We start from the raw sequence: 24,723 nt of genomic DNA, 5'->3' as shown, positions 1-24,723 counted from the left end.
TTTAACTTAAAACATCATTAATAACTGAAATATCACTGTTCACAAGTCTCACCAAACAATCCCTGATAATATTTCTTGATATCAGGAATTATTCAGGAACTATTAACAAATGACCGAATCATAAAAATATGTATGCAATATAGGGATTTAAAACTCAAAGAAAAACAGCTTAAAGGTTGTATTCATTAAAAAGCATGTTGCGTTAAAAATGCAAAAATGCCCATAAAATATTTTTCTTCTATATTTTATATAAAAATTTCGGTCATATTTATTTCGTACAAAACCGTACATTATGTTTTCATTTTATTTATTTAAAAACTATTGTTTATAATTTAATTCCCTTTGCTCAAAAATATTTGTTTTAATGAAAGGTTTCACTGTCTTTCCTCCAAATCTGAAAACTTAATAAGTTTTCTTCCATGATTCACCAGCATGTCAACACAACATAAACAAAACTCTACTCAAAGAGAAAAAGAGACAAAGCATAGAAATTTAATCATAACATTTCTAAAGTCACCAAACTTGTTCTTCTTTCACCCGAAGAAAACTTTCAGCGTCATCAATAACTGTTCCCGGATAGGCCAAAAACTTTAGCTCAAAGAGTTAACTTTATTGGATTCATGGATAAAGCCAGTGGGAGAGAAAGTGGGATCCCTTTAACTTAGACCATCATTAATCACTGAAAGATCACTGTCAACAAGTTCCTCCAAACAATTCCTGATACCCCGGAGGTTAGTGCGGCTATTCCAAGATTTGGGCAAATGCAAGAACCCGAAACATCCGCAGGGGCAATTTTCGGCACCACAGGAATTAGTCGGCACCGTTTCGATATAGTAATTTGGTCTGCCTTTGATCTTTGAGTCGTGGGGGAAGATAGGACTTAATAAACACTTATTGTATGAGCGTGCGAAGTTTAATGAGAAATTTGTAAGGGGTGGAAAGATTCAATGCATGGATTTGGGTGAGAATTATGAAATCGGTGGTGGATTGACACTATGTAAGACTTTTCATTATATTGGAAGTGAAACAAGACAGTTTTTAAATAGATGACATTGTATCCAATTACTGAGTCTTGGTTCGCTTATAGTGAAATCTTCCATTGTGTTAAAATGACTTTAATAATGATTAAATATTCTAGTCTTAAAGAGAAAAGATAAGGAATTGGATAAAGAGGAAAAATCATTTTATCACTTAAACTTCTTAGATAGGGAAGATAGGACTTAATATATGTTTATTGTATAAGCGTGCAAAGTTTAATGAGAAATTTGTATTGGTTTGAAGGTTTCAATGCATAGATTTGGGTGAGAATTATGAAATCGGTTCTGGTTTGACACAGATGACACTGCATCCATTTGCTGCGTCATGGTGAACTTTATAGTGATATCTTCTATTATAAATCTCGGATAGGATTTGGTCTAGCGATATATAAAATCAGTGCCTTATAAGATTTAATCCCTATATTGGAAGTAAAGTAAGAAAGTTTTTGAATAGATGACACTGTATCCAATCGCTACGTCATTGTTCGAAAAGTAAATTTATCGCAATATTTTCCATTGTGAAGAAATGTCTTTAATAATGATTAAAATTTGTAGTCTTATAGAGCAATAATACAGAATTGGATAAAGAGAAAAAACATTTAATCACTTGAAACTTCTTGGATAGGAAAGATATTAACTTAAAAAAGGAAAATCATTTTATCACTTTATCTTCTTAGCTAGAGAAAGTAGGACTTAATAAATGTTTATTGCATAAGCTTGCAAAGTTTAATGAGAAATTTGTACTGGTTTGAAAGTTTCAATGCATAGATTAGGGTGAAAATTGTGAAATTAGAGCTGGTTTGACACAATACAAGACTCTTCATTATATTGGAAGTAAAGCAAGACAGCTTTTGAATAGAAGACACTGTATCCAGTTGCTGCGTCATGGTGCGAGAAAGTAACTTTATAGTGAAATCGCTCATTATGCTAAAATATCTTAAATATTCTAGTTTCAAAGTGAAAAAATAAAGAATAAGAAAAGGGAGAAAACCGTTTCATTACCTAAACTTCTTAGACAGGGAAAATTGGAATTAATAAATGATTATTGTATGAGATTGCGAAGGTTAATGAGAAATTTGAATTGGGTGAGAAGTTTCAATGCACTGATTAGGTCAAGAGATATATAGATTCAGAGCAACATAAGACTTTTCACTATATTGGAAGTGAAGTAAGACAGTTTTTGAATAGATGTCACTGTATCCAATTCCTACGTCATGGCTCGAGAAAGTAACTTTACTGCAACATCTTCCATTAGGATTAAATGTCTTTAACAATGCTAAAAATTCGTAGTCTTAGTGTGAAATAATACAGAACTTGATAAGGAGAAAAAGCATTCATTCACTTTAAACTTCTTGGATAGGAAAGATCAAAACTAATAAATGCTTATTGTATGAGCGAGTGAAGGTTAATGAAGGTTAAATTTGCATTATTTGAGAAGTTTCAATGCATGAATTTGGTCTAGAGATACATATAATCGTGCTACATAAGACTTCTTATTACATTTGAAGTAAAGAAAGACTGAATCGATGAAATTACATCGAATTACTGTGTGATGTTCTGAGACAGTGACAATATTGTGACTCTTCCAATGAAATAAAATGTCTTTGAATTATGATTAAATATTCTAAACTTATATGGAAAAAATAAAAAATTGAATAACGAGGAAAAATAATATCATTTAAATAACAGTGTATAAAATTATTACTTGATTGCTTGAGTGAGTAACTACATTGTGACATTTTACTATGTAATAAAATGATGTTAATAATGATTCAATCTTACAATAAAAAGGTAAGAAATCGGATAAAAAGAAAATATCATCTTAGAGCTTAAATTTCCTAGAAAGGGATTTGTATAAAGCTTCATTAAGAACTATTATTTAACTACACACAGATTTCTAAAATAGTATTTGCTTTCACAATTATACGGTTTTCCTTTTGAAAAAAAAGGAATAGTTTTGAAGAATAAGTAATTTTGATTTTGAAAAGTAAAATAGTTTTGAAGAATTTATACTTTTGATTTTGAAAAAAAGAAAAGAAGGCAGATGAATATAGAAAATGCTCAAATGGGATGAAATAACAATAAAGTGAGAAGAAAAGAAAAAAAATTGATAGGATGTGCTTATTCGAGAAGGAATTATCTGACGAAACTATGCTATCGCAGGCTGTTTTAAAGATTTGTAATCTTAATCAGCTGAAATTCTTCATCTAGTTTTGTGGAAACCTTTATTTTCATTAATAGTTCATCAGGATTTCTGGAATCTATCAATTATCTTGATTATCTTCATTCCTATTAATTGTCTTGATTCCATAAATTGTAATAAAAAAAATGGCAAGAAACGGAAAGCGTAGCAATACAGCTTATCATTTACTCCCGATCATAATACCAGACTTCGTATTTTAATTTTATTACTCTTTTAATCCCCTCAATTGTTTTAAAAGTATTTCTGATATCAATAATAAAAATAAGGCATAAATTTATTTTAAATTCCTTCTGAAAATGTAAAATCAATTTGTTAATTTGCAGCATAATTTGTTTTTGAAAGTTAGAAGATCTCATTACTTAACTCAAGAATTTAAGCAAATTTAAACCTAAATAGCGAGCACAGTCTTTAGCTTGCTTAATCAATTGTCTAACATCATTAGTCGAGAGATGCTCTCGAATAATTACATTTTATTTACTTTTCTTGCGTCTTTAAGGATAGAACAGAAAAGTAAACAGAAATCCCAGGAGTTGATACAAGCGACACTTCCAAATAGCACTGAGCATATAATTAGTGCACTTTCCCTTTTGGGCGCTTTTCCAACTCCATGTGCTTTACGATGAAGATTAATTGGAGAGACTGTTCGGGGGCCACACGAGGGAGGATATTTCCTATCTCAACCCCTTTTCCACCTCAAAACTAGCCCTTCGCCCCCACCAGTTGATTCCCTTCCTTGACTTGGCATTAAGCGTAGTGTAAAATGAGATTTAGTGCCCCGGATTGGATATGCTAAGTGGAATTCCATTATTCTTAAAGACCAGTAGCTCCTGGTTCCAGGCAGATCTGATTTTGGTTTTCCAGCACCCTGGGAGGGCTGTTACTAATGACCAGAAGAGTGTCGCTTGACAGAGATGGACATTGCTGGGGACACTGAGCAAATCTGGTTTGAAAATTCAAAAGGACTCTCGGACAACTGGACGTGACCACCCGTAGAGAATGGTCAGTCATTCCCTTCCTGTCATTAATATGGTTTCTGAAATTTAAGCTGGACTCAAGCCTTGCCGGACTTAAAGAATCAAATTAAGGGGCAAGAGCAATGATAACTAATGTTGCTGCATGGTCCTGGTGTATGCTTTAGCGTATATTACTAAAGGAACTTATTATGTACCCATTCGGGCATTGCACTGGTGGTCATCGTAATGGCATGGAATATGAAATTACGCAAATGCGCACTTAGCTGGAAAGCTGAAGTTAAATATGCTTACGTATGAATGATTTTCAGTTTCTGAGAAACTGTTGGTTCTTTGCTTTAGGTGTTGTTGAATTACTCTGGTGATTTTCTAGAGGTAAAAGAGGATGTCCACGCATTTTAAGATAAGATTATCAGAAATATAAGTATATGCTTTTCTTTAATCAGGTGCGATAGGGAACAATGTTTAAGCTACTAAGCTGTCACTAAAAACGATTAGGATTCTATCTTGTGTAGTGGATTAAAACCAACCTAACTTCATATCGATTGGTATCATCGTGTTCTTGTTCTTGTGTTAAAAGCATAATATGCTAAATAAAGAATGAACACTTGTGCAAAGTGTTAACCACATAGCCATCATGTTTTGCTCTCGAAATTGTCTACACGTATAGGAAGTTTTTCAGATTTTTTTAATTAAGCTTTCTGTAAAGTACTTTAAAACTTTGTTCATTAAGACTATAGAGATTATTTTAAACTCCTGAAGCTGTGGGAACCTTTCTCTTTCTATATAGCTATAAATTGTTTAGATCGGCAATAGGCAATCGTGTCCTAGATTTAATTAATTTGGATTGGTTGGTTTGGATTGATAGTTAAAATTAGATTAAAAGCTAAAATTCAGATTTGGATTGATATATAAAAAGCTGTTGATAAGAAGTAGACTGGGCGTTGTTTTAACGCTAACTATATAACATCGAATAGGCAGGAAAGAGCAATGTAGCTATATGTAAAACTCAGGAGAAAATTTTTAATTTTTCCTTGCAACTCTTTGCAATTATAAAAAGTGTTTACACCATCATATTTCTTATATTTTGAAATATTTTTCAAAGATTATATAAAAATAAAAAATAAAAATTAATCATTAACAGATCAAATATTAAAAAAAAACGCTGTCCCCTTATCAGAATTCTGTTTTTATATAAAGCAACAGTCCCGCAGTGGACTGATCGTAAAGACACGGTTCCCAGTAGAACACCGAAGTCAAGCATGATTAGATGCGGTCAGTATGCGGGTAGGTGACCATTTTGATCTGCCTGGGTAGGGACCAAGGTACGTGGTATCGGTCCTCGTTAAACTGTTCTNTTTTCAGATTTTTTTAATTAAGCTTTCTGTAAAGTATTTTAAAACTTTGTTCATTAAGACTATAGAGATTATTTTAAACTCCTGAAGCTGTGGGAACCTTTCTCTTTCTATATAGCTATAAATTGTTTAGATCGGCAATAGGCAATCGTGTCCTAGATTTAATTAATTTGGATTGGTTGGTTTGGATTGATAGTTAAAATTAGATTAAAAGCTAAAATTCAGATTTGGATTGATATATAAAAAGCTGTTGATAAGAAGTAGACTGGGCGTTGTTTTAACGCTAACTATATAACATCGAATAGGCAGGAAAGAGCAATGTAGCTATATGTAAAACTCAGGAGAAAATTTTTAATTTTTCATTGCAACTCTTTGCAATTATAAAAAGTGTTTACACCGTCATATTTCTTATATTTTGAAATATTTTTCATCAAAGATTATATAAAAATTAAAAATAAAAATTAATCATTAACAGATCAAATATTTAAAAAAAACGCTGTCCCCTTATCAGAATTCTGTTTTTATATCAAGCAACAGTCCCGCAGTGGACTGATCGTAAGGACACGGTTCCCAGTAGAACACCGAAGTCAAGCATCACTAGATGCTGTCAGAATGCGGGTAGGTGACCATTTTGATCTGCCTGGGTAGGGACCAAGGTACGTGGTATCGGTCCTCGTTAAACTGTTCTACCCTAAAGGGTACCTAAAGTTCTACCCTAACATCGCGTAAAGGTCGTTGAGCTACCATAACAGGGGAGCCATCAGCCATCCTCTCTGCAAAGGATCAAAATTACGATGGCGTGTCTAAGGATCATCCGCAAGGATGCCTCCCAGACCATCGCCAATATACCATAGTGCAGCTTTAGTGCAATGTTAATAAAATACCTGCCTACCTATCAAACAATAATGAAATTTTTAATAACGAATGCTACTAACCATAAATTTCTTAATTTATTTGTAGATAAACAACACGTATTAAAACCAGGAATTATTTTTCTTTAATTTTTTTTAATTCCTCTGAACAAATGGCGGTAATGGCAGAGATTTCTTTAAATTGTGAATTCAAGCAAGTTAACAATAATTTATTTTATATTTAATTGTTTACCATTGCATCACTATAACCTGGAAGAATACATCAGGTTTTAAAAATTTTATTCAACTTTTCTACAAGTACAAGAACCAACAAAATGTTTTTCTAAAATTTCAAAATTGTACAAGAGGAAGATAAAAACAGTGTTAATTTATCTAGTTCCAATAATCTTTACGCAAAAAAAATTAATATCGCTTTCTACTGATTAAGTTTTAAAGTTAAGACATTTTTTAGATCTAAATGGTTTACTGATTAATAGTAAAATAAATCAAATAATTTATTATCTGAGACATTTCACCTCCTAATTATTTTTTTTTCATATGTCTCTAGTAAAATTATTGAATGAAATAAAATTATTGAATAATTTTGAAAAACTATTTCCCACTCATTAAAATATAAAATGGTAGAAATGTTTGTTCTATGCTTTTGGAAGCTCCTTCACAAGTTGTTGTATTAATAAAACGTTATTAAATAGGAAAAGAGATTACTCAGGGATTGCAAGAACAATTCTCTTAGAAAAACTTAGGGAATGCAAATAAATAACTTGGGTAAAACACACTTGTGGGAAACTACAATCACGGGTGGTATTTTCTTGAGTGCGATTCAGGACCCATATAATCTAACGATTTCCCTTGAGCGGAAAACGCCAGAATGTCTCCTCAATAATCTAACCAACTGCAAGAGACGAAACCATGCCGAGCTGCATACCCTCCACCATTTAAAATGCAAGTCGCGTTCTTTCTCTATGCGCTTAGACCTACAACAGGCATCCTGCAAATTGCTGGCATTAATCAAAGAACTTCGGCAAGGACTCGTTTTCTCCCTTCAATCCTTTACCACCACAAGTGGAAGGGAGCCTGCATTCACTTCCGGTTTCGAACTTCCGGCTTCTGAAGAAAAGGATTGGGATGAAGGATGCTGTTGAAGTGGTGGTAGAAAGAACCGTTCTCCGAAGTTGTAAATGAAAGGATCATGAAAAGGAGAGAGAGTAGAAAACGGAGTATTATCTTTATGAGCCAATCAGACGTCGTCTTCTACCGGAATTTTCCTCTGGATGTAGACATTATTTTTACGGTTGGTTACAAAAAAACTTTTCCCTCTGAAGGGATGATAAATGATGATGGCACAAGTTTGTTCTTTTTTTTTTACATTCTATTTCAATAGTACAATCAAATGGATTTTTCGTATTTTTTTTATAAAATTTTTTATTTTCTTACATAACAGTACCTAGTGTAAGAGAAAACGACTTGAATTTCATTATTTTGTTTTAATGCAGTTTCAAGTAAAGAATAATGATTAACCAACCAAAAATTTTTCAATGAGCCACAAATTCCCGATCAAATCACTTTAAAAAGTACTAGCACTCAGAGTGTCGGTACTTTTTTACCGTAAAATCCATTTTTATCGGAACACGTTACGGAAAAATCCGATATACCTTAATTTTACACTAATTACAGCAAAATCACTAAATCACTCTAATTTAAAAAATATAATTGTAAAAATTAATATATATTTTATGGTAAATGAGGATTTTACGGATGGTGCATTTAAACCGCAATTTGATCCTGAAATTTTTTCAGTGCATACTATTGTTATATCACGTAATCATGTGAAGTTTATTAGCATATGATTTCAATGCAATACTTTACACTCAAGGAAACCATTTCTTTTTACACCATAGTCAATATTTGGAGGTTTCTTTCCGCAGAGTTTCACTACTTGTTTTTAAATTTTGAAAAAATATTATGAAATTGAAAAGAGTATAAAAAATTTTATCAATCTTAAAGAATAAACTTGTAAATTAAATTGAAGAAATTAAACCAAGAGAAATTGAGGCGATAAAGTTTAATTGCATCTCCTTATAAATAACTTACAGGTAATTTCGATCAATTTATCAGGATTCCAGAAAGCATTAAATTATAGAAATAAAATAAACAAAACTTAAAGTTGAATTTCAAAAAAAATAAATTCGTGCGATACAAAAAAAAAAACTGAATGCAGCATTAGTTTATGCATGAGAAAAAACTTTCCTAATTTTAAATGCATAGTATAAATGTTTTTGGCAATGTTTTATTTGAATAGATATTATTTGTATTTGAGTAAATAAATGTTTTTCAGAATTTATTTACTATATTTTGCTTTTAAAAATACTCAAGCTTAAGCTTTATTTCCCTAAAAATATGAATAAAAGTTTCATACGTGTGGTTTAAGATCATTAATCGAATTTGGACTCATTTAATTATAGAAATTTCAATCGATTTTGACCTTTTATATTAAGCTAAAACAAAATATTTTATGTAATTAATTTAACATCCCTTTTATACTTGTGAAAGATATATTATTAAATAATTATATTATTGAAAATATGTTATTATATAATATATTATTATGTAATATATTATTATATAATATATAATTATATAATAATTNATAATATAATATAATTTTATCGGTTACTTAGATAAAGAAAATTTAAAAATAACAAAATTATGTTCGAATCACACTAGGGAAAATAGGAAATAGAATAAGAACACTAGGGGTGCTAGAAAATATTTGAGTACCAATCCATTAAAAAACATAATTTCATATTATAAAAATCGATAATTTTTTTACCAAAAAATCATACAAATGAGATCACTCAAACTTATCAAAACAGTACCTTATTTTCCTATAGCATGTACTTATAACTTTTTTATGCCTAAATACGACGGACAAACTATTTAATTTAATTTAAAACAAAACTCACCCAGCTGTTTTCAATTTATACGTCTTTAAGACCCTCCTTTCCCGCTTTGAGTTTAGCTTTTCTTCTAAAACTTCATTAATTATGCTGCCTTGATTGCATTGTAGATTGGATTTAAAGGGTTAGAGCTCTCTGAAAATTCATTCTAAAATTTTCCGTACCAAAGTGGTTTTGTGCATTAAATCTGAAGGTTAAGTAGATATTCGTTTACGGCGGTTTTAAGCTGATTTCTTTTATTATACGGGTAATGAAACTAAATTTTCAGGGTTAATAAAACTAAATAATTTATAGATATTTTAATTGTAATATCCCTTCCGAAAAATGACACAAAAAATATTTGCTTTGATTTTTAAAACTATTCCACAGAGTTTTAAAGAATAATGTGTATGGTGTTTAGTCACAAAATAAGTATACTGTTAATAAAATAGGTACAGAAATAAAATAAGTGCAAAACTTGTCATTGTCAAATTATCAATTGATTTTATTTTGTTATTTAAATTCAGTAATAACTTGTACGCTTATCCGAGATATTAAGAACGCAGTGAAAAGTTTTCAAGCAATTTTTATTCTTTTCATTTAAGTTATTGGAGATTTATTTTAAAACACTTTTGTTAATTTTTAAAAAAAAACAGCTATGCTTTTTGCTGCTTCATACGCTGCCCTAATTAGAGCATATATGTATTCAAAATACTCCAGACATATGATTTTTGAGCAAATATTATCCAAAAAAAGCTTCACTCGAGGACTGAAAGTAGGTCAAAAGAAGGCTTAAGAATAGACAAGGATTGGTCCTCTAAACACTATTTGGATTAAAAATACAAAATGAAATTTATCTACACTGTAGAAATGGGCACTCAAATAACACAAAACATCCTTCGTTTCTAACAAAACCGTTTCTTGGTATATTTTTCGAGCAAAAACTTCATCTAAGTGAGGAAATAAACTATCAAATGAAGGAGGAAAGGAAATTCGTCGATATTAAAGAAAGATTTTGTCATTCATTTTTTTCCCCAAAAAAAATCTCGTATATCCTGATGTACTAACTTTCCTAAAAATCACTTCATCATGGACACCATAGAAGTGGATCAATTTCATTCCAACGCAAGAAACACAGATAGAACAGAGAGATTCGTACCCGGGATCTCCCACTCCGGAAAACACCCTTGACCACCATATAAGCCGGTCGGCTTAGTTTGTCACTTTATCCTCTAGTCTCCATTCCAGTTCATTCTATTTTTCCCTCGATTCAAGTTGAGGAAACATTTTTGTCCCATATTTGAGAGTTCGCGTTTCAGCACAAATCACGTGATTTCGAGCTGAAATGATTCTAGAAATTAACGAAAACAGCTCAAGGATTGCTAAATCGTCAAAAAAGAGCTTTATTTCTGAGATTGCATAGTACGTCTCCTATACGAGCTCCAACAGGAAGATTATGAGAAAATCTATGGAACTTTGTAGGTGAGGCTAGAGCTTTTTAAAACAAAATACAGACCAACTTCTTCCTAAGACAGTACTTCATATTCTCATTTTAATCACTTTGATTAAAATGATTGAATGATTGATTGAATCACTGATTTATTCCATAACTTTAAACCCATGTTGAAAGAAAAATATTCCATTGTTTTTAAGTAACAATGAAACTAATTTAGAACAGCAAAAGCCAAGTTTTTTGTTCCCTTTTTCAAACCTTACACCATTATACTTCGAAGATTTTGTCTTTGCAAATCAAAGGGATTTAATTACCGTGCCCACATTTAAAATGGTTTCCCCCGCATTAGGAATCAAATGGACTCGAGCGACAAAATGTTTTAAAAAGCCCTCCCCGTCTCAAATTTCCGGCCTAGAGAGAAAGTAGTACTTGAGTTACCGCGCTTGCAGACGATTGGTTTTGACCTCCTCTTCTTGTTCCCAAGTAGTTTTTATTTCTATGTTGGGGATTAAAAGAGAGGGAAGAGCAGGCCAATCTTTTGTTTTTTGAAATACGGCGGAGCGCTTTGATGTTCGATTACACCCCTTTGTCAAAAGAGATTGCATTATATACTTGAAAAAGAAGGGTTGTATGTTAAGATGTTGGTAAACGCTTATGGAACATGGCAAACAACTGCTAAATATCGGATGCCAGGATTTTTCTTTTTATGGAAATTTTTCCTCTTTATAATTGAATTTAGGGGAAAATAAATTTTCCTTTTATTTGTGATGATAAAATTAATTCTTTAATTTTATTCGATTATCCAAAGCTGTTTTAAAAATCAAAAAAAACATTTTTTAAACATTTTTTATTGAAATTGAAGATAAAAAAAAGCTGGGCCTTATTTCTGTCGAATATTAATTTTATCTCAAAAATGGAAGGCTAAAAAATTTTCTTGTTTCTTCCAAAAATTATTTGAGCAATGAAATTTTACTCTCTCTTCTCTCAGAAAAAAAAGTATGGTCGAAACTAACAGAATATGGTTAAGCTTATCGTATTTCTGACTCTATGGGAACTCCAAAACGCAAGATAATTTTTACCAAAGCACTTTGGCAATAATTTTGCTAAAATCATCAATAAAAAAATTATATTTTATAATGTGTGTCAGAATTTGGTAACTGTTATAAAATTTAGTAATTTTAGCGTAATGCCTCAGAGCATGGCATATTCGGTAAAATTTACTTTTCATTTATGTGTTTTTACTAAATGTGTGATAATACGAACTATAATTTTGAAAAACAGAATTTCCAGTAAACCGACATCATATGAGTAGTTTAAATACCATATAGTTATTTCTAGAGTTATGCTTCTTTTTACCAGAAATATAATTCGGTAATTTTACTAGAATTTTTTATCCCTGTTAGTGTTTAAGAGACTAATATTTTGAGAAAATTTTTATCCTTCTTATGTAAATAACAAGAACTAATGTCAAACAAGTAGTATAGTTTTTGAAGAAAAAAATTTAGAACAATGTTATATTATTTTTATCTTAATTTTTAATTTGACATAAACAGTTATTAACTTCAGCATATTTCCAATGAAACAATTTTCCTTTAATTCAGCATTAGAACTCATCAGTCTTAAAATATACGGACAGTTTCTAAAAATAAAACTATTTTATTAACTTTTTAAAATTTGCACTTTTAATTCCTTAACTTTCTTAAATGTGACCTAACAAATTAGATTTCTCATTTCCCTTTTAAAACAACAATCCTTCACTGAAACAATGTGGATTNTGCACTCAATGATGAATTGACTTTATTTTATTTCAGAAGTTTTTACTCGGCCCACCAAACTTTTTTTTCTAAATTTTTGGCCCACGACCCGAAAAGTTTGCCCATCCCTGCTTTAGAGCATGGCATATTCGGTTAAATTTACTTTTAACTTATGGATTTTTACTAAATGTGTGATAATACGAACTATAATTTTGAAAACCAGAATTTCCAGTAAATCGATACCATATGAATAGTTTAAATATCATATATTTTGATTTTATTTCTAGAGTTATGCCTCTTTTTACCAGAAATATAATTCGGTAATTTTACTAGAATTTTTATTCCCTGTTAGTGTTTAAGAGACTAATATTTTGAGAAAATTTTTATCCTTTTTATATAAATAACAAGAACTAAAGTCAAACAAATTAGTATAGTTTTTGAAGAAAAAAATTTTAAAACAATGTTATATTATTTCTATCTTAATTTTTAATTTGAATTAAGAAGTTATTAACTTCAGCATATTTCCAATAAAACAATTTTCCTTTAATTCAGCATTAGAACTCATCAGTCTTAAAATATACGGACAGTTTCTAAAAATAAAACTATTTTATTAACTTTTTAAAATTTGCACTTTTAATTCCTTAACTTTCTTAAATGTGACCTAACAAATTAGATTTCTCATTTCCCTTTTAAAACAACAATCCTTCACTGAAACAATGTGGATTTAGCTGATTCCTACCTCCCTTGACTAATGATTTTAAGCTTTAGAATCTAAAGTATAAATCAATCAATTGTAAATAAATGAGACCATTTTCCCTCTTGTTCCAAACTTTAAGATTTATGGTATGTCCTGCTTTTAAAAGCAGGTAAGATGACTCAAACCTGCTGACCATTCAGCTGGACGGTCCTCCCACTCTTTAACTCCTGCAGCCACTTTGATGATTTTAAAACAATTCATCTTCAACCCTTTCGTGTCACCAATCATTCATCAGTCATTAGGACCCGCTCTCTAGCATCCTCATTACTATTCAAATAAAGGGTGGCGCCAGGAGGCCTTTTACTCCTTATCCATCTACAATGTTTCCTTCGGCTTTCTAGTGACCGGATGTTGGAGATCTCCCCTTCATCCCATCTAGAAAAGATGCGGCGAAAGTCCAGATTAGCGAGTGATTTGTGATGCGTCAGCAGCGGTCACTGTCCACTCCTGATATTTTCCACTTTAAACAGGAAGGGATGGATGTGGGGATTTCCTCTCTGCCAATTACGGGATTTAAAATGCAAGAGTCTCGCAAACAAAGGAGAAACAAATATCAGCTTTCTGGAATATCTTTATTTGGCAACCGCATTACTTAACTGATAAATTCTTGAAAGCTGAATAAGCTGTAAATTCTTGAAGGGCTTTTATGTTCGAGCATGGAATATGCTTCCACGCTTTTGTCTCTGATAAATGGCTGTATCTAAGAATATTTAAGAGACATTTTATTAAACTACCGAAATTATTTTATTTGAAAGTTAAATTAATTTTAAATTTAGCACCTACAATGATTAAAGTAGAAGAAATATGTGAATGTAACTATTAATGAATTTTCAAAATTAATTATCGTTTTCTAAAAGCAATTATGATGGTTATAGAAATTTTAAAAAAAATAAGTGATTTTAGCTTTAAAAGTTGATTTTTATTATTATGGTGATTGAAAAACATAACTATAAGTTAGGAATAATAATTAATTTACTTGAAAAGGGCCTCTTTATTTCGTTTCAAATAAATATCCAAAATCTCTTTGTTTGGCAGCCGCATTATTTAACTGATAAATTTTTAAAAGCTGAATAAGCTGTAAAATCTTGAAAGGCTTTTATGTTCAAGCATGGAATATGCTTGCACGCTTTTGTCTCTGATCTGGCTGTAACTAAGAATATTTTGAAGACATTTTATTAAACTACCGAAATTATTTAATTTGAAAGTTAAATTAATTTTAAATTCGGCACCTAACAATGATTGAAGTAGGAAGAATATGTAAATGTGACTATAAATTAATTTTCAAAATTAATTATCGTTTTCTAAAAACAATTACAATTTTTGAAAATATTTCATAGAAAAATGGGTGATTAAAAAATGGGTGATTTTAGCTTTTGAAGTTGATTTTTATTAATATAGTAATGGAAAAACATAATTATAATTTAGGAATAAAATTAAGTAAACTTAATAGCCTTTTTATTTTGTTTCGGAAAATTTATTAATGTTTTTTTAATTTGGTAACCATATTTCTTAACTGATAAGAAAAATTGCATCAACTGCAAACTCCTAAAGAGTTTCTGGATTCAATCCTGCAAAAATGTTTTCATCTTTTCGTCTCTTTTAAATGGTTAGATTTGAAAATATTTTAGAGATATTATACCTTATTTATGATTTTTTTTTTTCATTTGAAATTGTATTTCGGCTATAATAGACAACTTAAAATAATAAGCTTCAATAATAATGAATAGTTAAATTTAAATAGTAATTAATTTTCAAAATTATCATTTTTTTAGTTCATTTGTTTAAAAACAATTTAAAGATGTCAAAAGTATGTGGTTTTTTGCTTATTTATTATTTTTAATTCATCATTTTTAATGAAGCAAGCCAGAAAAAATTATAAATTGATTAGTTGTGAATAATGATTAAATAACCTAACAATTAATCTCCTAATTTTTGCCGTTTTTATGCTAGATTAAATTGTAAAATGCACTTATTATTTTAAAAGAGAATTTTTTATTAGTCTTAGGATGCAAAAGAATTAATATTAACTATTTTTTAACCTTTAGGACTACTTTCTTGATTTTAATTTTTCTAAATGACTTAGAGAAAAAAATTTGAAACATTAGATAAAATAAACTTATTCTTATTCCTGAAAGTTAAAATATATTGCGCTTCTGTAAATATTTTAATGGGTAGAAAAGTTTATTTCTAAAACAAACACCCATTAAAGTTTTCATGTAAATCTTCACATCATTAAATACCGAAGAAGATTTAAAACTTTTAACATTAAAAAAATTCAAAGCTACTTATCTATAAACTAGAATTAATGAAAAATTGTGACAGAAAATATAAAGGAAATAGTTTTTTGAAAATGACTAAGTATTTCAAAGAGTAAAGCAGTATTTATTATTTTAAAATTTTCAGTGGGGGGAGGGAGAACTTTACTCTAAAGAAGAATACTCGTTTGTGACATTTTCAGTATATTCTTTAAATCATTAAATAACAAAAGGAATTTATAAAAATATTTCAACACTTACTTTTTTATATTGAGTTAAAGCAAAAATACGGAAATCTATCTTTTCTCATGAATTTGACATAGAAGAAAAAATAAGAAAATTTTTAAAAAACTTTAAGGAAAAAACTAAATACTCATATGTTTAGGTAATATTTTAATGGATTCGAATGCCTTGGGAATATTTATAAATAAAGTCGTTTAGTCTGTATTCTAAATCAGATTTAATCAAACTAATCAAAATCACGGAAATCACTTAAAATTCGCTACAATCATAAAGTCATATGCAAAACTATTTTTACAGGAATTCGAAAACAAAGAAAATTATAATAGAAATAAAAAAAACTGAACAAGAAATAAGTATTCTTAAGTATTAAACACGATTTAATAAGTTTTAAAAGTTTAAATGACGTGGCAAATTTACTGCAAAACCCTACACAACGAAAGGCATCTACAAAATTATTTTTACACTTTTATATATTGAGTAGTTAGAATCAAAAAATGCTAAACCTTTTTCTCGCGAAACAACTCAAAAACTCGATATGAAAGGAAAAGGTCACATAAAATTTAAAAAGAAATCTTCAAAAATGACTAAATACTCATATGCTTAGGTAATATTTAAATGAGTTGATAACCTCCATTAATAGTTCTCTAGTCAGCATTAAATGGAGATTTAACCTCATGAATCAAAATCACGATAATAATTGAATACTCCTCTACATGATGTGAAAAAAAAAAAATCATATACAAAGCTATTTTCCCATGAATTTGAAAAAGAAAAAAAATGACTCTTGGGGAAAAAACGAATTTTCAAAAACAAATAAATATGCTTTAGTATAAAACAATGTTTAATATATTTTAAAAACTTCCAATTTACTTCAATACTTTTAGAACGCTCTTCACTCACTAAACAACAAAGAGTTTCGAAATTATTTTAACATTTTTTATTATTGAAGATTTAAAGCAAAAGTTCGCTAAACTATTTTTTTCCCATACTCAAAAACTCAACTTAAAAAAGCAGCGAAACTTTTTTTAAAAAAGAAAACGCTTTTCAGAATGACTAAATGCTCATATGTTTAGGTAATATTTAAATGAGTAAAGAACCTACACCTATGGTCCTCTAGTCAGCATTAAATAGGGATTTAACCTTTCGAATCACGATAATAAGCGAAAACTTACGACAGGAAATGAAAAAAAATCATATACAAAACTATTTTCCCGTGAATTCACAAAATAAAAAAGTGGCTCTTGGGGGGAAAAATGCTTCAAAAACAAAGAGAATTTTCAAAATTATTTTAACACTTTTTAATATTGAAGATCTAAAGCAAAAGGACGCTAAACTATTTTTCCCACGATACTCGACAACTCAACTTAAAGAAAAAGGTGACGAAATTTTTTTTTAAAAAAAACCTCTTCAAAAAATGACTAAATACTCATATGTTTAGGTAATATTTAAATGGGTTCGAATGGGTTGGGAACACACATCAATAGAGTCGTCTAGTCAGCGTTAAATAGAGATTTAACCGCACAAATCAAAATCATGATAATGATTGAATACTGTACAACATGATATAAAAAAAAGAATAATAAAAAAAATAACTAGAAAGGGGAAATTGACACATTTGAATTTTTCAACCGAACATAATGGGTCGTAGACCACTACGTGAGATTTTTCTCACCAAAAAACGAAACCCCCCACTAGGGCTCATTTCTAATCCAACACAGAGTTATGTTGCACCCCCTGCTAACTACACGTAATGTTAACACGCGTTGCATCATGGGATTGCGGAAGGAACATGGACTTTTATTTACGCTTCGGGAACATTTAACAGGTAACACGTGACCCTTTGTCATCTTTTTTTATGTTACATCGATTCCTAACATAATGGAACAATTTGTAAAAATTGTAATTGAACAAAAGTAATGATTTTGAGGGAAAGGCGTGAGAATACACGAAAAATAAAAGACAATTTTTTTTCCCTCTTTTTAATCTTTAGTTTTGCATCATGTCTGACACTAACCGCAAGTATAAAAAAAATATACGTATCCTTAACAAAAGTAATCATTTTAAGCAAAAGGCGTGAAAATACGGAAGAATTTTAAGAAAAAATATTTTTTTCACATTTTTTTTATTTTTTCAACGAAATCATAAATTTAAAAAAAAAATCCATCCCGTACTAAGGCAATCATTTTTAGCGAAAGGCGTGAAAATACAAAGAATTTAAAGAAAATGTATTTTCCTCACATTTGTTTTAATCCCCATTTTTGCAAAGTAATAATTTCAAAGAAATATGTATCTTGAACTTAAGTTATCTTTTCGAGCAAAAGACGTAAAATGCATAAAAATTAAAAGAAAATTTAATTTTCTATCATTTTTTTAAATCCTTATTTTCGCATCGTGGCTGAAACTAATCGTTAAAAATGAAAAAAAATATCGATCTTTTTTTTTAATCCCAGCTTGTTCATGAAAATTTTTTTTCATTTTTGTGTACATTATATCCCCAAACTTATTAATTGTTTTCAAAGTAATTAAATTCTAGCAAAAATAAACAATCTTCTTACACTTTTGAAACAACAATGAAGAATCAAGACTTTGATAATTTAAAATAAAATTAAGGTAAATGCACAGTGCGCAAAATAGATAACAGACTACCTGAGTAACTTTTGATCTAATGATCACGTTTTAAGACCCAATCTTTAATAATTCAAGAGGGTCATTTCAAATATGTTAATTAATTGGTGTAGACGATATTTTAAGTTGCAAAATTAGACACAAAACGGTTTTTCTCTAAATAAACATATATTTTTTTCCAAGAATTCAGATTTCTGACCTCTAAAATATAGGGGGTAACAGCAATCTGAGAAATGAACCTCTTAATATTTCTTTTTGCTTATTTCTCAATATCTAGAGAACTCTTTATGTGAATTAAAAAAACTTCCACGCATTTATAAAATTCGTTTATCTAAAGGCAATTCATTGCAAAAAAAAATAATAACTTTAAGTAAATGAGTATTTTTTTTTTATTTAATAATAGTCGAAGCATTTTAAATTGTAAGCCATAAAAGTTTTTTACATTATTTTTAAAAATGCAATTTTAAGTGGCAAAATACAAAATGTAAGCGAAATTGGTCAAATTATTTTTCAGAAATCGTACTTTAAAAATACGACTTTTTTAATAAAACTTTTATGCTACCTTTTTTAATCTAGAATAAGCGTAGTATTAAGCTATTATAAATTATTAATACCAAATTCGTTAGGTTTATTGTTTACCTGCAAGTGACGCAAAATGTTTGAGCAAAAAAACGTCATAAACCTCTTTTTAATAAACTCTGAAGTAAGAATTTTATTTTCTTACCCTTGCAGGAATCCTAATTAGCTCATAATTGTTTGCAACTTCTTTTAGAAGTCTTCCAATTCGCTCTGGCATCAATTTTGTTGAAGACTCGATCATTGAAAGGCTATTTTGCTCTGGTATCAGCTTTGAAGATGTAAATGTTGAAGTGCAGCTTAGCACAACATCTGGTAAGTTAGCGTTCTTCGGAATCACAAATGGAGCTTCAATTTCTGTAGAAGTATTCGAAGTGTGCAAATTGTTTGAATGAATAGTTTCACCTGTTGAAAACCCTATAATTTTTAAAAAAAGAAACTATTAAAAGCATAATTTTAAACAACGAATATTTTACAGTTTCAAAAAAAATTGAAAAAATATCGTGATGTTAAAGATAATCATTGGACAATCATTATAGAAAAAAAGACTAGATATGTTTATGATTTTACTGAAATATTCTGCAGGATTGATAAATTCATTGTAAAAATATATTTTCATTGAATATTTGTGATTAAAACTAAACATGATTACCACTAGCATTTCTTATCTTCTTCCATGCATTAATGAATTATTATAAAGCTATACATTAAAAGTGGAAAAGAAATTCGCGAAATCTTCTTCCCTTATGACAAAATCATTTTCTAAGAAATATTCCATGAATATATTTTGTCAATTCACAAAAAGTACGATCTTCACATGTTTAGGGATGCATATTTTGTCAAAAGCATTAGAATTAATGCAATTCAGTTGATTAAGAAATGCACACAAAAATTAAAAGAAATAGGATTGCATGTAAACTTAGAAGTACCAGAAACTTACAAAAAAAACTTACCGAAAAGCTTGTGGAATAAGCGATTGCAGTGTTAATCCTGTACAATACCGTCATTCAGTAGGAACTATTTTAAAGTCAGATAAAAAATAATTTTGGTAAACTCCCAGGATGCACTGGGTTGATGCATGAGTGAGGAAACTGTTTTGTCGAATTTCTGACCCCGTGTTTTTATAAAAATCACATGATTTCAGGATGAAATAATTGTCAAAAAATAACGAAATATTACTTAAGGGTTGTTGAATTTTTTTTATAACCGTCGTTGAACAGCCAAAATGATTTTGAGTTTACGACTATTAATATTCAATTCCGTAGCCTTGTAATTTTAAATCCAATCCAAGAGAAGGGAACTCCTGATTCAAGTATTGGGAGAAATTCGCCTTCGTGGAGGACTTTTTTTGATGTAACTAAGCTGCATTACACACAGAAGAAAACTACAAAAACACCCCCATGATTAGCCTGACGACAAGGGAACTCTAACCTATGATCTGTCTGCCACTGAGGATATTTTACGTCAGCAGAATCGGATGTGGAATTCGTATCGACCAGCCATAGCTGGAATTTGAACCCGGTTCACGTCATTGGAAGGCGAACACTCTATCCTCTAAGCCACGGCTCAGGCTTACTGAATTCTTAAAAAATGAAAGTTAATTAGTGATGAATGTGTGTAGAAAAGGAATGAATTATATACTATTCAAATACTTTTAATGGCAGAGTAAAAATAACTGCAGTAATAAAAATCATTCAATATTTTTTTTAAAAAAATAGCTTTTTCTTAAGGAGAGGTTAAGGCTGTTCACCGTCTTAGTCGTTATATGAAATAACGATTTTTAAAAAATAATAAGTCATTTTTAGAAATTTAGAGAGTTGTAACTGTAAATCATGACTGTTAGATAAAGTTTTATTCTTCTTTAACTAGCACTCGCTAAGCCAATAATGAAAATGATGCAAAATGTCAATACTAAAAAAGATATCGAGTTTTGAAAAAGAAAACTGCTTATAATAGAATTTTTTTTAAAATAATTTTATAACACTTCATTATTTTGCCACACCCTTGCATTATTTTGGCTCAAAATAAGAGTGCGAAAATTGAGAAATATTTGCCAATTTTTTAAATTTTTCATTTAAACTTAAGAAATATCGACGAACTTGCGATTTTTTTCTCGTAAATTTTAGTAACATCTTAAGTAGTAAAACTACTTTTCCATTTCAACTGCAAGTTAATTTTGCTCAGTAAGATTATTTAAAATAAAAATTTAAAACTTTGATACTTAAAGTTAGGTTTTTTTTTCTTTGACGAAAAAGCTTCAAAAACGCTCTAAACAATTCAGTGAATGCATATTGTTTGGTGCATGAAATTTTAAATTGTTCGTAGTGTTAAGGAAGAGAAAATACAGGCAGAATAATATATTTTTTATACGTTATTCTTTTTTAAAAGAAGAAATTTTTTTTTAAAAAAAGGTAAAAAATACCAAAATATGGCAAAATTTACCATTTTGCTGGCTCTATGGGAGCATTAAAAAGATCAATAATTTTTACTGAAGTGCTTTGGTAATGGTAAAATTAAAAATAAAATATGGTTTTATGACATGTGATAAACTTTGACAAATGTGGTAAAATTTGGTAGTTTTATCATGATACATTAGAACATGGCATAAAAACCACTTATTTGATAACATGTACTTTTCAGCTCTGAATTTTTTATTCAATGTGTGGTAATAAGAACTATAATTTTAAAAACCAGAATTTTCGATAAGCCGTTGCGGTATTAATGTTATTAACTTTGATTTCTAGAATTCATTTTTAAGTTACAAATTTTTACCTTTGACAATTTATCTGATACAATACGTGTTATTTTTTTTATCCACTTAACTATTGTTTCATGTATCAATATTATTAAGTAATTTTTATCTATTTTTTTTATTTGTTTATTTCTTTCAACTGTTTTATTAATAATTTTTGAAGTACAAATTATTTTCGCCTAAGTACATCAAGAATAATACAGAAATAATAGATAATCATTTCTTAGTTTTTTTTATCCCAAATTTTAAAGATAAACTGAGAGCTTAATAATATTATGTGTCATTGTAGGTATTTTTTGATGTGTAAATGATTTCATGCAAACAATCTTAAAATTTACCGTATCATTTAATTATAATTTCTATGCTCTAATTTAACAACAATGGCTTAAACGATTCTCATACCAAGAATTTTTAAATTTACTTGGAATATTTATGTATCAAAACTAAGATATTAATTATAGTGATAGACATAAATTTAAATCATTAAATCGTCGCATTTCCACTAAATTTCATATTTAACCCCTTCAACATAAGCTCTAGCTGTTATTCAAATCTAATAAGTGTTCCATGAAATGTAGTTGAAGTGTTTTAATAAAAATAAATCGTAGAATATTTCAATTATTTGATTATTACACAAACATCAAGTTAATTGCAATACTATAATTTTTGAAAAATCTGAAAGCCTTTAAACTTATTATTAAAGATTATCTAAATTAAAAAAACTGATATTAAACCGATATTAAATGTGAGAAAAGGCTTGCAGAAAGCATGATATTACGTAAATTACGGGAAGAAAAGCCTTTGGTTACATTGCTTATATCAAGTCTTCGAAAATAACAGCTTTTCATTTTTATCTTTTTTTTAATTGTTATTAATTTATATGAAGGAAATCATCTTTTATTTAGTGTTTCGCAAATGAAACTAAAAATTATTAATTTTATATTTTCAGATTATATTTTTGTTGACATAGTAGGTTTTTTTATAAGTTAATAACTTATTTAATATAAAGAAAGTTATCATCACTTGGTGCCATTTATACAATAATGAATTACCGTAAAAACGGTTATGAAATTTAATTTAAATTTACAGTTTGGCGGAGTTTATCTTCATGCTGGGAAAAATACACAGAACAATATAAATTTCCTTTCTAACAATAAAAAATTACTAAGAATGCTTTCCAAACTTTTTTTTTGTAATAAATCTTCTTTGACCATAAATGAAAATGTTCATGCTTATACCACTAAAATTGTCATAAAACTAATATCTCATTGTTGTTTTTCAGAATTTTGCATCCAGATTTGTACAATGTCATTTATTTATAAATATTGGGCGGGCGTAATTAATGAATGACAATGACGTAACTTACAAATGTTATTACGAGTAAAACAAAGTTTTGTAATCGAACATTTTTAAAGGTTATTCACAGAATGAAATGCATCTAAAAGGTTCTTTATTATGTATTTAAAAATTAAGCTAGAAACGATTTTAATAATAAAAATTAATAGTATATTTTTAGAATATTGTTTCTAATTTACAAAACAGTTTTTTAAGTGTATTTATCCATATTATATTTTATATTTTACAATCATTGCCCTTAATGTTCATTTTTAAGATCCTTGTAAAAAGTGAAGTAAAAATTGTGCACACTTTAGGAGTGGCAGGTTAATATTTTTTATCGAAGATAAAACAAAAATTCCCATAAAGAATCCCTAATGAAGAAGAGTGGTATCAAAACCAATTTGTTAGCCTATCGTAACTTGGAATTACTTTAAATTATCACCCTCTACACTTCTCGGTTCATTTCGACAGTCAAGCAGAGTTTAGTTCTGCCTTCCTCAATAGTGGCTTAGTATATTAGATATCGATAGCAATTTTAAATTTTCTTCATTTAAATAATTTATTACTTTTACTATATTTTTAAAAAGGTTTATAAGAATGTAACTTCCTGCATACATAAAAATAAGGAAATTGCATAAAACCTCACTTTCTGTAAAAATATTTTACATTTCCATTCGAATGCTTTTCACTTAAATAAATTTAAATCTGAAAATTCTTACTATATTTCGATTAATTTTGACACATTTCTTAAATCAATAAATCTATTTGATTATAAATCTATCTATATTATTAAGCAACATTCCATAAAATAAAAAAGTAAATTTCTATGGATTAAAACCATCTAATCTAAAAATAGTAAATTTTCTGCCTTTTGATTTCAGACACTCTTAACATTCATGAATGTAAATAATAAAATTGTGCTGTTTGTATAAACATGAATAATATATACCATTTAAACAAAGAACACTATCTTACCTGAAAGTCTTTCGCAAATTTCACAATTTCTTAAAACTGGTTGGCTAATTTCATGTTCAACAGTTGGTAAAACATTGTTTTTCACTGAACACCAATGCACCGACATTTTTAGTTCCAGCTGAAATAATTCAAATTTTTAAGCATGTATTTTAAGTGAAGATTGAGCGCAGCTGATTGAATGCTTACTGTTGCATATCGCGATTGAATATTTGAAGAATGAAGACGAAACAAGAACTTCCAAGAGCGGGAGAAAACGCGGATTCTCATTGCGCATGCGTCAATTTTCTCCCATGCCCAATCAGGGATGTGGTAGGGATACATTGAAGTAGTATATTCATTGTGAAAAAAGATAGGAAAAAAAAGTTGATCTCAAAGAGTTTTTCAATAAAAATAAATATTTCTTTTTTCTTTTATTATTATTATTATTTTTTTTTTTAAAAATTGAAGTCGATTTTTGAAGTTGATTTTCATTCCTTCTTAATTTTTTGTAAGAGGCGAAAATAAATGAAGTACAAACGAAAGAAAATGAAATAAAATAAAATTAATTTTAAAAACAATTAAGAAATTTGTAAAACCGAAAAAAAATTAAAAAACTGAATACCCAACTTTTGATTAAGCATT

At 29.0% G+C, this 24,723-nt stretch overlaps 1 protein-coding gene across 1 annotated transcript in view; it reads right to left on the bottom strand.

Annotated features, from left to right (window-relative positions):
* LOC139426940 (uncharacterized) overlaps positions 1 to 24,289 on the bottom strand; it is a 47,739-nt gene extending 23,450 nt beyond the window's left edge. The window contains exons 1-2 of the mRNA XM_071187123.1: positions 24,103 to 24,289; positions 19,186 to 19,454 (exon numbers count right to left, since the gene is read on the bottom strand). Coding sequence (XP_071043224.1) covers positions 19,186 to 19,454; positions 24,103 to 24,208 — 375 coding nt within the window. The 5' untranslated portion in view covers positions 24,209 to 24,289. The remainder of the gene's footprint in view (positions 1 to 19,185; positions 19,455 to 24,102) is intronic.
* Positions 24,290 to 24,723: the final 434 nt, after the last annotated feature.

This window comes from Parasteatoda tepidariorum, chromosome 1 (genome assembly GCF_043381705.1).
Source record: "Parasteatoda tepidariorum isolate YZ-2023 chromosome 1, CAS_Ptep_4.0, whole genome shotgun sequence".
Taxonomy (NCBI): Eukaryota; Metazoa; Arthropoda; class Arachnida; order Araneae; family Theridiidae; genus Parasteatoda; species Parasteatoda tepidariorum.
This window is presented reverse-complemented; position numbering and strand designations above follow the sequence as displayed.